Raw genomic sequence first — 18,238 nt, forward strand, 5'->3', positions numbered from 1 at the left:
TAATCAGTGTTATGGATTGATGCAACAAACTGTTTGGTGATGAACTTGCATTCTCACCATGCTCAGAATCATGTGGGGGTAGGAAGGGTGACAAGTGGTCCTCAATGTGTGCAAGTGAACCACACTATGTTGAATGAACTCCATGCCTTTTTCTACAGAGACAGCTGAAAAGGGTACCAGAGAATAAGAGGAGCTGGATAATAAAGGGAGGGTTTGGTTGGGAATTTCCCCCATCCACTGACACCATCTGGCTTGCCAGATTGCTCTCATAAAGGCAAGCTGGCCTCTGGGACCAAAACATTTCCCTAAACTTATTATATCCTTATTTGTATTTGCATCATTAATACCTATGTTCGCAAAAGCACTAAGGAAACTTTTAAGAAAATACTGCCAAGTTATAGATGTCAATCAGTTAGTGTCTTACCTTGTAGCAAGCTTATGGCAAATGACACCAGTGTCTGTTATAACTTCACTCAGCCTCAACTCTAAATGGACCTTTCCCTGAAATACAGAATGGCAAAGCATGATGTAAAAACTGTATGTAACTTGTGTAATTCTTAAAGCAAGCTGCCACAATTTAAAATGTCAGGAATACAAGTCATATACAACTTTGAGTGACCAAATAAACCTCCATAAGTTGCACAATTCAATCAATAAACAATGACATGACAGCTTATCTGATAATATAAAATATCCAAATAATATCATCTGAATATACTAGCAACGTTCACAGTATCCAAAGTAGCTTCAGATGTCCAGGGGAAAAGACATAAAATCAGAAGTTATTTCACCAATTCACTGATTATTTAAAAATAAAGATGTGGTGCAAATACATTATGTATGTGTGTATGAAGAATATACTGTTTCTAAGCAAGCAGCCCAAGATGCACAAGCCAGAGCCCAGTACGTAAGCCATTTGCTTAGAACTGAAGAATTCTGTGCCAAGGATTTTTTGCTGATCGTTCTGTACAGCCTTGGACAAGCTTTACAATCCTAGAGTGCTCCTAAAAGAAGGCAAAAGCAAGCCACTTGAGTACTTGATACCTAGAAAACTCAGGAAAGGGTCACTCTAAGTCAGAATCAAATTAGGGCACATTATGATTATTAATATTACCATCACTAGTGAACACCATCCTTCCATACAAGACACCTACTGCTGCTCTTACCCTGCTTTTCTTCAATTCACTAGCATAATTTTGAGTAAAGGTGTTAATTTTATGCTTTGTTAAACAGCTGGAAGTCAGAAATCCTCATCAATACCAAGTGATCCAGATCTACATTCTCTACTGTTCTAGGTTGCTGTGAACATATATTGAAGATGGTGTGACAGCTGCGGAAAACACTGCCAAACAGAAAATGCTTTCTGTAATTGCAGCCGAAAGAATGCTCTAATTGGCTTCCTTTTCTACCACTGATTTTACAACTTTGCTCACCCAAATCAGTTTTCCTGACTCAGCTCTTTATATGGGAGTACAAAACAAGAGATGCTATAGATGGATGAATTAGAGATTATTTTTTTATCAGAGATGAAATCGTATCAATGCTTCAGTGACATGATGATATAAGCCATCTTTCATGTTTGAGAAATTATACTTCAAAGGAATCCTGTGCTTAAGTCCTCAAGACTGATCACAAGGCAAACCAAGCTAAGCTGCATACTCTAGGAAGTGAGATAAACTTCTGGTGTGACACTCATAATTAGCCTTTCCCTCTTTTAATCATAGTATTTCTATTAAGTCTGTTACTGCCCTGGGATAAAAGCAGAATCTTGTTAGGTGTTTGCCCCTTGCAAGGCTGCACATGGCCTGTGTAAACTGTGACATATAAACTGCAAATACAGTGAGAACAGAACCAATTATAGGAACTCATTTTCAAAAGACCAATGATAATAATGAGATAAAGTATAACAAAGACTATGCTTTTTTGACAATTACAATATTTCCCAGAAAGGAACAAAGGTGTAATTTAAGCCCAGACATATACAATGATATAAATAACTGAATTCAAGACATTTAAACTGATAGTATATTTTTAGGAGATTTTACATAGGGATGGGTGTTTATATTTAAACTAAAGGGTGGGAAATGAAAGAGACCTTCTTTTTAATGTTCATGTTATTTCACTGATTACTGAAAGAGAGTTCCTTCAACATAAATGGTTTGTTTTAACAAAAGATGGTACCCAGATGCTGTTTTACCTCTTTTGATTAATGATATTTTCACATTTTCTCTGTTAAACAGTCCAGGAAACTTTTCATCTAATAGTGTCATAAGGGCTGCTGAAAGCAGCCAATCACAATATCCAGGGAGACAGAATAGGAACTTTGGATCTGTGAAATGTCCTGGATGAGTTAGAACCCAATGAGGAGTGCTTTTTCCCCCTTCAGTCATTCCATGCGATGTATTGTGCTCTCTATATCTTGAGTCCTGCTTGCCTGGACTGCCTGTTGGATTCAAGAGAAGAGGAGGAATGAAGTAGGAAAGAACTCTTCCTATATTTTAGCATTGGGACTGTGGTGTGATTGTATTTCTTGCCTTGATTTCCTTGATTGTTGTGAGAGGGGGTTGTACTTGTGTGCTATTTCTTCCCTGGTGTTTGTGTAGATAAGTGTTTTTAAGGTGAAAGTTTCTCAAAAACAAATGAGTGTTTTGCTCATGGTAAAAGGAGTTGCCAAAGGCCTGAACTAAATGCTATGGGAAATACAGGCTTGTCACCAAAAAACAGTTGCCACACATCAAATTTCCCATTTATGGAAATATATGAGATGATTGTCATAATTCTTTCCTTTCCTCGCTGCCAATAATATGCAGGAAGTACAAGGAAATACATAATATGGTCACTCATTTCCCTAATGTGACATTGTATAAAGGGTAGAGAGATAAAATATCTTGGTGCTATTTTTTAGCAAGAAATACATTTTTAACATAATGAATGGCCTGAGCCCTACTCAAAGACTGGTTGCAAATACACACTGAGGTGAAAGCTGTGAACAACAATAGTTAGCATTTATACAGCACATTTTCTAGTGTTCAGAGTGTTTCACATCTATGTTGTTACTAACTTCTTCACATTCCTAATAGATAGGCAGTATTATTATTATGAATGAACAAGTAAGTCTGTTTGCACTTCACGATACTTTCATGTGTTAAGAGGTCATTAAAACTGTTACCTCCTTTTTCTATACCAGTCTGTTTCTTCCTTCCTCTGAACATATGTATTTGCATACATTTGTATGCATATATTTCTGAGCTAAGAATAGCATTGGAACTTTTGGGAAATAAGGAACCTGTGGAAAGCTAAGTTCCAATACGCATATTAATCCAGAAAATCAAGCCAGTTTGTACCGGAATTCACACAGAGTAAATTTCACAAACAGAGATGAGGAACATGTAGCCTTTCAGAAGTTGTAGCCAGCACCACCAATTGAAAAGGATGGTATGTCTTCTGGTGCAGAGAACATTAAGGCCACATATTCTCCATCTCTGCTTAGGCTGGGGGAGGGGGGACTACAAACTTGTACCTTTTAAAATAGAATTGAGTATTGAAAAAAATATGAATAGGCAGAACCCAAGTGTGGGCTTTCTTTAAAGCATTCTTGTTTCAGTAATAGGCCTTGATAGACCGTGCACTAAATGCTTCTCTGTAAACAGCATACTCTTGCCCATGTCAGTTTTGCCCTGGGGTGAAACACAACCACCCATTAAATAATTTTCTGATGGCTCTGTGATTCAAAGGCCTACCACAGCACTAGATAAAGTGTCTCACAAAGCACTCCTCTTAGAGAACAGCAATCTGCTCTGCAAATTTGCTTTATAATCAGGTCATTCAATTTTTTTTAGACTGATAGGCTTAATTTCTAAAATACACAGAGTGAAATAATCAATAGCTAGACCAGAATAATCTAAAAGTATACACTGTACATTTCACGACAGGAAAGGAAAAGTAACAAAGGTCATTACAAAATGGAAAAGGAGGAAGAAACAAATTATTATTCATTTTACACACACACACACACACACACACACACACACACACACACACACACACACACACACACACACACACACACACACACACACACACACACACACACACACACACACACACACACACACCCCTTTTCCTTAGGACTACAGTCTATGACAAAAAATGACCACCACACTACTGGCTTTTTACTGATAATTTTGTGGTCACTTTCGAAAGGAACAGAGAACTCCCTGCTGAGAGAGAGGAAACCTTAATATTTATGCATCTATTTACTTATTTATTTATTTGCAAAGAAGCAGACAGAGAAGTATTGTAGCATTTTTAAGATCCTGAAGACTTAATGCATTTAGTTCAGTTTGAGTTTTTGTGGATTACAATCTACTTCTTCAGAGAGAGAGAGAGATGGCTCTACTCCCCACCAAGAACCAGAACAATCTGATTTCTTGCTCAAATGCCGGATATGCATGTCAGAGGGCCCTTCCTCCCCCACAGACACTCTGCTTATATGAATAAACCAATGAGCAAATGGAGCAGACTAGCTTCTCCCCTCTAGCAAAGCTAAATACTTCCTGATTTTACAATAACTTAACAGGGCTTTGGTATCAAGGCATCTCTGTCTAGCACCTTGAAGTGGCAGCTGCTGAACCTTCCCTCAACCTTCTAGGGAACAGGCAGTGGAGAAGAAAGCATACTCATTACTAAGCATCTGACATAAACTCAAAACCGTGAAAGGTTTCCCTAGAAAAAGCAGCAAGGTCATTTTCCCCCCATTTCTTTTAAGTGCATCGAAGACAATGTCTAAATGCAAACTCCTCTCTGATTTACCCCATGCAGCATAAACCCTGTTTAAACCTAGGAGGAAGCAAAGTCCATGGTGCATCAAGATGCAATTCTTGCATTCCACAAGAGCTTCCATTTTGTGTACCGTATAATTGAAACCCACACAATTTGCTGATCTTTTGGGTAAATTCCTTCAATAAGACTGGCGGGGTTTTCTGAGGATGCTTCGTAAAGTACAGTGATATCATTGGCATCCCAGTACTGGATGGTGCTCAAGGGACTCCTTTGTAGTAGCTCAGAGGCCCAGACTGATGAGTCATAACGCCAGCTCCATGAACCTCCTGAAAGCACATGTCCCGTGGTGTCTGAGAAGACAAATACAAGTAGAACGGGGGAAAATACTGAAGATAAACGCAGTGGCATTAAAAGGTCAGATGAAATAGCTGACTGCAGAGCACATTTGTTCTCAGATATTAGTGGAAGGACAGAATGGGATGAACACAGAAAGACAAAAGGAGGCAGAAAGAGCTGAAGACAGAGAAAAGCGGCATAAATGAGGAAGTGGAATGATAAGAGTGAAAAGAAATGTAAAAATGTACAGTATATGAATTGGGTGTGTATGCAGCTTTAGCTCCACTCACTTTTGACTCTGGCCCTGCCCACTGCCAGCTGGCCCTATGCAAGGGCTCCACAAAAATCTTTAGCCCATGGGCAGAAAAAAGGTTCCTTGCCCTTGACTTGCTGGTATTAAGTCAGTGGGCTAAGAGACTGTAAGATTTATCTTTCTTCTGAAGAAGACAACCTGTAAATATTGTATTGACATGCAATAATGAATGCCTATGTCCTCTTTTATCTCTTCTTAAAGAGAGAAGTATACATGCTGTGTTTTGGTGTTACCCTTTCTTTCCTTCCATCAATAACCTACATATGTATATAGACATTAGACAGAAAATTAGACAACCATGTGTCAGATCTATTTTGATTTGGATTCCTGTACTGAGCACAGGGTTGGACTTGATGGGCTTATCGGTCCCTTTCAAACTCCATTAGACTGGAAATGAGAATATTTCAGAATGACATACTCAAATTCCACATCTCTTCTTAGCTACACATAAGTGTAGCTTAAAAATCTTCTGTTCTGCTTACAATACATGACCTTACTCAGATATCTTGGAGCAAGCAAAAATTGGTGTCCATAACGTCATGCACATATCAGAGAAAAGTGTGGAATGGGGGAAGGAATCTATAGACCAATTGGCTGCTATGGTAGCACTCCAGATTGAATGTGAAGGCACTGATACTTTCTTAGCAAGCCAGGTTATTAAACTGCACTTTGCATTGAATGGAGAATCTCTAAAAGAAGCAGGGCTTCTTCTGTAGTACTTTGTTGCTGTTTAGTCATTAAGTCGTGTCCGACTCTTCGTGACCCCATGGACCAGAGCACGCCAGGCCCTCCTGTCTTCCACTGCCTCCCAGAGTTTGGCCAATTCATGTTGGTAGCTTCAATGGCACTGTCCATTTGTAGTGCAGTTCTATGCAATTTCAGTTTCTACTGACCTTGAAAAGCCTAGATATTTTAAGATAAAGTCTCTTGAACTGGCCAGCTATGTTCCAATCCTGAACAATGTGAAACAAGCCAAGCTGGCTTACTGTTTATGGTGTACGGGTTGCCAGATTCTCAACCACCTCACTATTTTGGAGGTCTATGCAACACAAAAAGGATGTGCCGACCGTGGGCATTAGTAGCTGGAGGACTATGTGTATCATGAAGGACAATTATTTTGCAGTCTTCTCATACACACACTTTTATTCTGGCTCACTATTAACTGATTTTTCTAACTTTTGCACTTAAATTCTAACCCAGCTAAGGGTTGCCTTGAGGACTTTGGTGGCCCTGCCACTCTCAGTGAGCCGTTTAACCTGGAAGATATACAGTGTACAAATCCACAGAAGGCTACTTCTGACCCTTTTTGAATGCTTCTTGCAAAGCATGGGAAGCTACTGATCTACATTTAATGGGAAGCTCATCAGAAGTTCAGCTTCTCCACTGTCTGATTGTGTGTGTCCTCTGCAGTCCCTTAAATTTGGTTGTCACCATATGCAGCATTTGCCCCTGTTTATTAAAAACATGCCATATTTTCTGGGCCCTGTTAGATTTCTTTCTCAGCTTACCCCTTTCCCACTTTTGCTACTTCTTGTGGGTGGCCAATGAAAGTGTGCCGGTTGCTGGCTTTATCAATCTTTCCAATTCAGCTCCAATCACAGTAAAAAAGCATCCTTAAACTGAATCAGGCCATTGGTCCATCTGGGTCATTGACAGTGGTTCTCCAGGCTTTGAGACAGAAGCTATTTCTACGCTCATGCGATAGCACTAAAGATTAAACATATATAGCACATGCTCAACCGCTGAGCTACATGGTCTTTCCTTTAAAATGCACTTGACCTAGCAAAATTAATTATCTGAGTAAACTAGATTCATTTTGGTTCTACTTTGGGGGAGCTTTGCTTTGAAACGCAGTACAGAAATCACCATCAAATCCATATGATCACTAAGACATCATGGGTGCAGAGTGTGCTGTTCGACCAGCACAGTACACTGATGTTTTCCTCAGTATACCTCTAGAGTATAAGCAAAAGAACAATCACCCTTGAACCAGTACAAAGCATAATTACTGCAGAGTAACAACCAGAAGCAAAGAAGAGAGTAAGAAGGTTCAAAAAGCATGGGTAGTTTTCATCTCCAAAATGCTAGAGGATACTGTTACTAGGTTAGCAAACAGCATCTCTCTCTCTCTCTCTCTCTCTCTGAACCATATTTTGTTTTCAGTAATGGTTTCCGAGTCAGAAAAATTATAAGACTTTTTAATATCCTGAGTTAGGTGCCATACATTCCACCTGTCTAGTAGTAAAAGAGATAAGGTTCAGCTTTCTATTACAGCGAGATTAAAGGCTAGCCTGTGTGTCGGTCAAAGAGCTCCATTCTCTCTGTGCTATATGAAAACACTACCTTACAAAGACACCATCCCTTCTAGCCTGCTTTGTGCCAGCCACCACTGAAATTCTTTGCAAACTGTTGCTACAGATATATGTATGTGCGTTTGAAGGCCTTGGACTTTACTCATATAAAGGAAAAAGAAAAATTAACAGCTGGGCAGAGACCTACCTATCTCTATCTTAAAATATGGGAGTACTCATATGTAAAAAACAAGTCTTCTCTCATGTTTCCAAGGAAAACAAAGATAAAACTAGCTTTGGCAGTAAATATGATAGGGTTGTTTCCCCGACAAATACAGTGAACAACTAGGACTATGGAGCTTCAAGGTGTAACTGTTATAGTCCAGAAAAGTAAAAGGAAGCTGCCATATTTGGCTCCTAGATGGGGGAAGGGAAACACTAAAGCAAATAAAAAACAAGGCCTGAAAGCAGCAACATGTTTCTTATTTGTCAGACCAGCAAGTACCCTTGCAGGGGTCAGAGTGTCTCCACTGAATACTCAGAAGTCTACTGGTGCATGATGGTTTCCCTTGCTTGTGCTAGCTGTCTCCTTGCAGTTCCCCTCTTTGGACCTGATTTCTGATGGGAGCTTCCAAACAGTATCCTAACATGGTCGGCTGCTAGTGTATAGACTTCTCTCACTGTTGTTTTGTTGATGATTGTACACAAGGAAAAGAGAAGGATACATTAGCCTGTTGGACAAACGTCTACAGTGATATCCCAAACTGAACTGTCAAGTTTAAAATTTTTATCAAAATGTTGTAATTCGGTACAGTGTTAGGTTTGAAGCTCTGGGGCTCTTTGACCACCAACATAATTTTTTTTTACCACTGCAGTAATCCTTAACATGTGTTTTCTCTGTTTCTGAACAACTAGGAAAAGAAGAGATGTGAAAACTGTTGTTCGTTAGATAAAATGGTCACACCCTTTTGCTTCCTGGGTGGGGAAACAGCTCGACTGGAAATAGCTTTTTTCACTTTCATATGGTCTGTGGTTACAATTCAACACTGAGTCTCTCAGAATCTTGCAAATGATTAACTATGTTCAGATAAGCCCTATGCTGAAAACATGTAAATAAACTGAACAAGTATTATGAGCGCAGCAGCTAAACAACAGTGACTTTTTCAAACTGTAGACAGTGTCCTAAACAACACACTATCCTGCCTGGTATCTGAAGAACACCCCATTCTAACATTTTAGTATATACCACACTATATGTGTGTTATTACTATATACCATACTATTATTAGTATATGCCACACTAATGATAACAGGACATATCACTCCAGTCTGATGTACATACTATAAACTGAGTAATATAAACCTTCACATTTTAACATCCCCACATAGAAATGACAAAGCATGGTATTGAGTAGCAGATCGTCTTGCAATATCACATAAGCAATTGCAAAGAAAAGACAACGAAAGTGTCACTGGTAGTAACAGGATGTCTTTATGTTGTTTCTAGGGAAATTTTTAGAATTATCTTAAAGTGATTGTGACAAGATTTCACAGGTTTAACTTGGACATCCCTGTTTAAACTGGTATTGACGTCCGTTGACTGTGCCATTAGTATCAGCATGTAGAATGGTATACATGCTCAACCCATAGAAAGCAGCAAATAGAGGGCTTCAAGATTCTTCCATTCCTTGCAAGGCCACACCTGGACATGCAGCACTGTGGCCACATCAGTGGTACCTGCCAATTATCCACAACCTTCTTCTCTCTTAAAACTTTACCATGGCTCTATTTTTGCCTTCTTTGGGATCAGTCTGCATACTGAAACCTAGGGGCAAATAGTCTGAAGATGAGTTTGGCAGAAACACAGAATGTCATCACTTGGCATCAATGTCCTGGAGCTGTGACACTGCCTGTACAGCGGGGGAGGGGGAGGGGGAGGCTCTGCTAACCAATCCAGCATTCCTCACTGTGTTACTCCATGCCTGCAATACTGCACTAAATATAAAAACTGAGAGGGCCAGCATTTGAACCATGTAAAATACTTACTCAGCTTCAGATAATGCTTTTAATAATGCAAAAGCCCATTTTTCTCTTTCTCTACTAAATATGCAGGTGGGTGTTACAAAGCCATTTATGACAGCAGATTTAATGGGATCTCCACACTGGGAGGAGAGAAGCTATCTGCCTGAGTCATATAGGTTCACTGGAGGTGGCAGTTCTACTGAAGTTAAAACAAAAACAAGATCAAAACACAGCCGTTCAGGAAGTTGTTCGGAAATCTGCCTTTCTCATCACCAGTAAATCAATCTAGACTTCACTGTGACTTCTAGCCAAGTGGTGTTCTATTTATAAACATGACTTCAGTGCTGTGAATGCGGAACGAATGTATATCTGGGGATTTTAAGCATCTGATTGTGTTTGCCAGGGACATCCCAGAGCAAGGAAAGGAGCAAAGGGTATGAGTGCGACAGATGATTACTGGGGGGTGGGCTGGGCTGGAACTGTAGTCATAAGAAGTGATGAGAATATTTCACGTATATTTACAGGAAAACCCAGAATGATTCTGTTTCTGACACTTGTGGAATACATGTTCTGACCCAAGCTGGGATCCCCCCTCCCCCACCATGAATGCTAAAACATATTTTAGTAACTTGCTGGGGGTGGGGGTGGGGGGCTGTCAGGTTAAAATACAAGTGTTCTATTCTTACAAAGCCCAACCTCCTTAGGATCTTTTCAGTGCAGAAGGAGCCACTAGAACAGTATTTCATTTCTTCCTCAATATACTTTGATTTGCAGGGAAGCCACTCATGGAGCTTGTTATCAATATTACCCTCTTTTAATGATCTTGCTTGTGTTTGGTTTATGTTTGCTTCACCTGCCTGCAGCCTAGAGTTAACAATGTGCAGACAAGACAGCCCAGTTGTACAAGTTGCCCTGAGAAGAACACTGTTTTTGCACTGTTGCATTGACACAGATACCAAATCTTCATTACTACAGTACCTCAATGACACTTTCTGCAACATTAATGCAAGCTTAGATTTTCATTGACCATGTTCTTCCATTAGCAGTCCCTCACCAGTGCAAGAAGGCATACTTTTTAATAAAGAAAAAAGCTGGCATGCTTTGTATCCTATAAACAAGAACAGTCCCCATGAAGTTCTGCTTATTTATTCAACTATATTTCTGTATCACCCACTAGCTGGAGCTCTCTAGAGATAGTTCCCAAAACAGAAACAGAACCATAACATACAAGAACAAAACACAAGATAATCCGCTTTTAGAAAACACTTATCGTTGAGGTCCAAATGTAGCATTAAGAAGCTGGCTTTTACAAAGCAAAAAGAGAGAGGAAGTGATAAACAGTACAAAAATAGTACCATGTTTATAATTGGGATTCAGAACTCATGTGCATAATCAACTAGAAGTTTTCACAAATGTTTGCTACAAGATATAAGGACTGGGGTTATAAATAATCAGTAGTCTCTTAGAAAGGAAGCACTGGGCCAAACAACTCCCACATTATGTCAACAATACAGTAAATATTCAGAGTGCACAAAGACTATATAAGTATTGATGCACTTCACATGATAAAGGACAGTCTTAATTTCCCACAGGAAGAAAGCACCAGTACTGATGGTTGGGTGTGTATATTTCAGCCTTTGCTGTTGGAGTTATCTAAGGCCAATACCTAGTATCATCCATTGTGAAGTAATTGCCCTATCACATCTTTTAACAGCCCTTTTGAACTAATAGTTTAGACAAATGATATACATTGATTTACATAGCACTACCAGCCGCACATGGAGCCATTGACAGAGACTAGCTTATTTTTGTATCTCTTGCCTTTGTATCTGCAGTAGAGAATGTTATCAACAGAATTATATTAGAATGTTGCTGCTGCTCTTTACTTTTGCCACTGCAGACAGACCCTGTAGAAATGGAAACTCCCATTCTTGAAGATCAGGATGGAGAAAAGTGAAGTAAAAAAAAAACCAACCTGTTAACTAGGTTAGTCTCCAGTTAAATTTTACTATGTTTCTTTTTAATTTCAGGCAGGGGAAGGTACAGCCTCTTTTCTGAAATCACAGACCACCTTCTTTGCACTGTACTGTAATCAAATCAAGGTGTCTGAGGTAGATTTCCAATCCTCTGGCTGTCTTCAGGATCAATAGCCTAATTACAGTCTTATACTGTTCTACATTAGATAGAACAGACTGCTCCCCCTTCCACTTTCATGCATCTATAAGACTAGAAGATTTGCTTCCACAATGAAACAAACCATAGTTATATATATTAGCTGTGGGTCCGATGGCAATTTTATATATATTTTAATTGTATTTTAATTGCTACATAACTTTATTGTATTTTAAATGCTGTAAGCCGCCCAGAGACCTTTGGGTAGTGTGGGCGGCATATAAATTAAATAAATAAATAAATAAATAAATAATATGAAATCTGAATTCAAGAAACTGTGGTTTGTTTGAAATAGTGGTTCTCAATCTCCAGGCCTCCAGATACTTTGTTTCTGCTCCTAGAATCTCTCTGATCATTGGCCATGCTAGGAGTTGACATCCAACAGTATCTGAGAGGCAACTGATGAGAACTAGTGGTTTAAACTATGACAAGAGATGAAACAAGATGCAATCTGTAGTTTCAGATCCTAGCTTGTTTCAAATCAAATCAGACTCCCAAAACATTTCCTGACTTTGGACTTTGCCATGATTTCCCATTGCCAGAACGGAGTCTGTGTTATCAGATGAACGAATCTCCATTCTGGCTATGTGCAGAAGGACATTCCATTTTATATTTTCCAATTCCCTATGCTATACATTCCTGAACAGGTTTCCTTCTCTTCATCCACTATTTTGTTATACCTTTCCTGCTAAATGTTCTGCAATTCTCATTTCTCAGTCACAGGACAGGTAGCCCTTCACATTAAGAGCCAAAGTATATTTCTTCCTGGCCACAACAAAACAAACCTCCCACTCAGGAATAACTTCTGTTAGTACACAGAAAAGAGATTCACAAAGTTAAACAAAATCTCTTTCTTACCACAAGGGTAAAGTGATTCTCAGCAATGACCTGGAAAATAAAACTGCATACATTTTCAAATGTAAGGATGCTTAGTATCGCATACATGTGACAAGCACACCCATGTACTTAAGAGGTTGCATTAGCTCCTGGTCAATTTCTAAGCAAAATTCAAAGAACTGGCATTCACCTCTACTTCTTGGGGCCTAGACACATGAAAGAGTCTACTTCCACAACTTGGCCTATACACATGAAGTAACCGACTTCCACAACTTGCTTTTGCAGTGAGGTAATCTTTGGAGGCTTACCTCTAGATGCTCTACTTTCTGGGACAAGGCAAGTGATGTCTAGACGTTTTTGGCTCTGCCACCAAAAATTCTTACTGAATATCCCTCTCTAGACAGAAAGGTATATGACAGGCATCTATTTTAGTGTATCTTAAGGTTCTCTAACCTACTGAGATATCCAACTGTTTTGTTTTGTTTTATTATATATCTGCTTTTTTGAACTGTTTTGGATATACCTACTGAAGGACAGTAAATAAACTATGACAAAAGGCCAACAATATCATTCCACTTCCACAAACGGTGCTGTACTGCTTGCTGGACACTCAGTATGGACTATGGGCATGCAGGAAATCCAGTGCTACTTCTAATTGTGCCACTGGTTACAAAAGAAACTGCACCACCGGCAGAGTGTCCAGGAACCACGAGAACAAATGTACAGCTCTTGTGGAACTGGAAGAACCAATACTGTAGTGTTCCGCTCAGTTTTGTTCTGCCAATATTATGTTGCATTTGGGCCCTAACAAATGAAGCAACCAAACACCTTTCTTCATGAGTGCACATAAACGAAGGATAATAATGAACACCATTTGCAGATAACTGCAGTTGTTTAACAAAAGCAAATATACAATGTTATCTCAGAAACTGTAGTATCTCCTTTTACAAAATTAACTTCTTGAGCTGTCAGTCTACGCATAACAGCTATTATGGAGAGGCTGCCTGAAGCATCCTCCATTTAATCACCTCCACTTTCTGTCTAACATTTTAAGCAAGAAACAGACCTTATAGGAACCCTCAGCTATGTCCTTTGAATTGTTAAACTTACTACCACTGGGCAGTCATGTCATTTAGTAGTAGGACAGCCCCACTCACCTGGACTTCAGAATCAGCGTCAACATGCTGCAGCTGAAACCAGGTGTCTCTGTTATGGTACTTCTGCAAATCTTCCTTCAAAATCGCTACTTTTCCTGAAAAGACATAAAATTAAAATGTCACATTCAAGAAATATAAGGCTCTCAATATAGGTCTTTGGAGGAAAAATCGGTCTTAAAATAAAAAAAGAATAGCAGTAGAGATGGGGGTATTCGTATACAAATATCCCCGCACAGGTGGCGATAACAAGGGTCTAGCCCCATGGGGCTGGACGGTCCACTCACCAAACTGCCGCAGACGCCATGATTCTTCCAATGGTTTTGCAGATCGCGATCTGTGAGCCACTCTTTAACCTTGCAGCGAGGCTTCTTCTCCCACCTCCTGCCAGGAGTGGCTAGCCGATTGTGATCTGCAAAGCCATTGGAAGAATCATGGTGTCCACAGTGGTGGTGGACTGGTGAGTGGACCATGCAGCCCCATGGGGCTGGACCCTCGTTATAGCCACCTGTGCGGGGATATTTGTATTCTCTAACCAGCAGCCTTCTACAGAAGAACATGACCAAATTCAACGCAGACTGTTTCTCACATGTTTCTTTATGTTATGTTGCAAGATTTTATCTCTTTCAAAAAATTCCATAAATACCATTTCTGCCAGTGATAACTGAGAAACCTGCTGGCACAGGAATGACTCCTTGGGGTTCAGGTAGGATCCAGACATGGCCATGGACAGGAGTACATAGAGCTACGGTGGCTCCTGCTTGTTAAATAGTGAAGTCCATCACTCTACACCATCCTGGCCATGGATTATAGTTTAGCCATCTGAAAAGGTAATGCACCATGCTCAGTTTTTCTATTTATCATACGGATTAGAAGGTGAACCCAGGTTTTAATGAATAGGGAAGAAAGAAAGAAAGACAGAACAGAACTGATTTAGTCTGATCATACAAACATTTAGAACCAAGAGTAAAGAAAGTGCAGTGGCATGAAGATGGCACTGATGCTTGATACAAGAATTTCATATATAAAATGAAGGGAATATGCACAGCTCTTAGAAGATTAATTGATCCGATAGAATGTATCACCTTCTTTGTTTTTAATGTAAGACCAAAGCACCCACAAGCACTTGATCCGTTACCACTTATTTACAATAAGCTCTTTACTCTTCAGACATTTCCTATAGGTTGTCTATGCAAGCACAGTACCCAAGTTACTGTGCTTGCATAGACTTGATAAGATTTCTTGAGAGAGAAATCTTATCAAGTGATAAGCTTATGGCTTACTATCTATATTGGCAGGTACTGCATTCATGTGATAAGAAAGCTGCCTGCAACAGCTGACGCAAGATAAATTCTTCCCTATGAAACCAAATGGAAGAGCATACTGCACTTGGAAAAAACATATATGCTTAATTTCCCTTCTTCCTGACTTTCCCCTTTTAAAAAATGTAAGTACTACAGCGAGGGCAGAAAACTTAATTTCTGTAGTACTGCTTTTTTATATCTCTACATCAAAATTGTTTTTAGCTGAGGAATAACTAAACAACAAGGTTTTCAGTAGACAAATAATTCTTTTTCTAATCCAAGCTATCCATATCCAAAGGCATAAGAAACATGAGAGGATTATTTGCTTGGTATGGCTGAGAAAGAATTTTTTCATGCCTACAGAAGAGAAGTCTCCTTGCTTTCAATGGATCTTATTTCTAGGCAAGTATATACAAGATACAGCTTGAACACTTTACTTTATTATTGCTTCATAGCCGGTCAGGCTGTAGAAATAACCAGAATTTTAAAATACTTTCAAAAGATGATAGTTAACATCTAATATATAAAGGCAATCAGAAAAGCATAAAATAATAAAATAACCCTTTTCTAGCAAGTATCAAGTAGTAAAATTAGCTTATAGAGATTGTGAAGCAGGCAATGGGTTCCATCTTTCCATAGATCATTTAATGAATTTGGAAGTCCTACAGACACAAAACATCCCTGAATCTTTCAACTCTATGAAGTTCAATCTGTCTTTGTTTAGCAGTTGTCTCATCTCATGTGAATTAATAAGAGGCAAATACGGGGGGGGGGGGGGGGGGGAATCTTTCCAAAAGGGCATGAAATATCGTATTGGAGCAGCAAATAGCTACAGATTCCATGGTAGTCTGGATGTCAATATCATATAGTCTTTTAATATCTTCTTGGGGCAGCCTCATATCCCTTCCTATGGAAGCAGGCTTCAGAATAATTCAACTTGGATATAAGACCAGACATCTTAGCTGCCCCAAAGTCCTTCCCCATTTCCTTGTAGGCCAGTAAAACCAGAGGAGAGGCTGTCTTAAGCCAAAACAAAATGGCTGCTTTCTTAAGAGAGAGTACCTACTGACTAGTATGATGTCTCAGACTGGACTGCGGCCTTGGAGATACATCTTGGTACCCCTAGTGTTCTTGTTAGAAATTTGTGTTGGACAGAAACCAATACTGTGATATTTGAAAGAACACATACCAGGGCTTTGTAGAACACTTGAACTCAAATAGACATATCCAGTGATAATTCTTTCAGGAACGGCATATTTTGGACAGCTACCTCCTCAATGGCCCTAAGTATCAGACGTCTACCTATCGATTTTGACCGAGAGAAGATAATCTCAAATGTCATCAGGCCAGAGTCATCGGGGATGGGGATTGCTTATAGGGCACACTGGACCAAGGTGATATTGGAGGTTATGCCACTGCTAACATGCAAGAGGTCATATGTGGAAAGGATGCAGTAGGTCCAACAGTACACAAAGGGGCTGAGAAAACACCTTTTTTTTTAGGGACCTGCAGAATATTGCCCCAATTGACAATTTAGACATCTTCCACTCATGCAAGGCAAATTTCATGATTCTCCCGCAAGCCCTGCCCCCCTAAAAAACAAACAAACCCAAAAATTCCTGAAGTTGATGGACCCTCTAGAAAGTGATGAGGAGACTGCAGAGAGAGAGAGGAAATTTAATAGGCCTACTTTCATAGTTGGCTTATCTATACATGGATCTAATCTATGCAAGGCATCTCTGGATCGCTGGGTCTAAACCAATATGTACCTGCTGTAACAGAGCATGATTCATAATTTATTATCTCAAGAAAGTGGTAGTTCACTTCAATAAATGAATCAAAGAAGCAGAATAGATGGGACCTTAGTAATCAAATAGTAGCAAACTGTTCGGGTGTGTGTGTGTATGGAAGTGATTTAATTCACAACATGTGGACCTGTAAAATCTCCACATAGGAAAAATAAATGTCTTATAGTTATTATGAGATTTCTGCTTCTAACTGCAAGCTGACATCTCATCTGTTTTTGCACAGAGCTGTACAAACTGGGACATGGATTTCAGGCCATAATGTATTTTTGCATTTTAGAATATTTTTATCCCCAGCAGCGTTTCACTGAACTCAGGTTTCCAATAGATATCCTCCCGAAAATTATGCTTAAGAGATAAATTCTCATGCTTCATTAATGACTTTGTATTTCTAACATAAATAAGAGCTCAAACTTCTTAATTTGTCTCCCTAGTTAGTAAATTAGGCCAGAAATACTTGTATATCTGTCACATGAAGGACACCCACTATAAACATTCTTTTATTCCTTCAGAGAAGTGCTAAATGATCAGATGATGCAGCATGTTTCCTGTTTTTAAGTAAAGGCCACAGATGCTGAACTGTTACATCTCTGCTGAGGATTATGTTATTTGGCAATTCCCCAGGTTTGGCCTAAAATTCTTTTGAGGCCCTTTCTCAACACATCTAAAATGTTATATTGTTATTGAATGTCCCACAAGATTTTAAAAGATAAAAAGAACAAGCAGAGTTCACATATATGTTCCTGATAATACATACTGTAGCGGTTACTTTTCTTTGGCCGTCAACACAGGAAGAACTTGCATACACACACACGCACCTTCTTTGGTTCCATCCTATATGATGCCCATGGAAGTGAGCACCTCTGAATTCAGTGGCCAAAATGCTACTTATGTAGGGGCAACTAGGTAGTGTTTTTCCCTCTGACACATTCACCTTTGTACAACCAATTCTGCAATCTGTGTGTGTCCGCCATGTAAAGGAGAGTCTGCCAGAAGGGAAGAAACACTTATTCCTACCTCATGGGAGTCTAGCCAGTAGGTTTTTCTTTTGAGAATTCTTGTACGGGAATGCACTTTTTAGGGCTTGGATTCTAACTTTGTTGTTGTGTTATGTCTAGCCCAGTAGCGTTTTCAGTATTTAAGATATTTAAAGAGAGGTTTTATCAGTGTCTTCTGTGGGCAGTCTATGCAGTCTGCTCAAGATGACACAGATTAGGTCTTC

The 18,238-nt window shown here is 39.4% G+C and overlaps 1 protein-coding gene across 10 annotated transcripts in view; it reads right to left on the bottom strand.

The window, feature by feature from the left end:
• The window catches only part of RASA3 (RAS p21 protein activator 3), a 189,435-nt gene that overhangs the window by 96,608 nt on the left and 74,589 nt on the right, over nt 1-18,238 (bottom strand). For 8 of the 10 annotated variants that reach the window (XM_072994575.2, XM_078391461.1, XM_020783990.3 and 5 more), the window contains exons 4-5: nt 13,911-14,005; nt 425-501 (exon numbers count right to left, since the gene is read on the bottom strand). In XM_072994575.2, coding sequence (XP_072850676.1) covers nt 425-501; nt 13,911-14,005 — 172 coding nt within the window. The remainder of the gene's footprint in view (nt 1-424; nt 502-13,910; nt 14,006-18,238) is intronic. The other 2 variants (XM_078391462.1, XM_078391463.1) reach the window with 2 other exon arrangements.

Source organism: Pogona vitticeps, chromosome 3 (genome assembly GCF_051106095.1).
Source record: "Pogona vitticeps strain Pit_001003342236 chromosome 3, PviZW2.1, whole genome shotgun sequence".
Classification (NCBI taxonomy): Eukaryota; Metazoa; Chordata; class Lepidosauria; order Squamata; family Agamidae; genus Pogona; species Pogona vitticeps.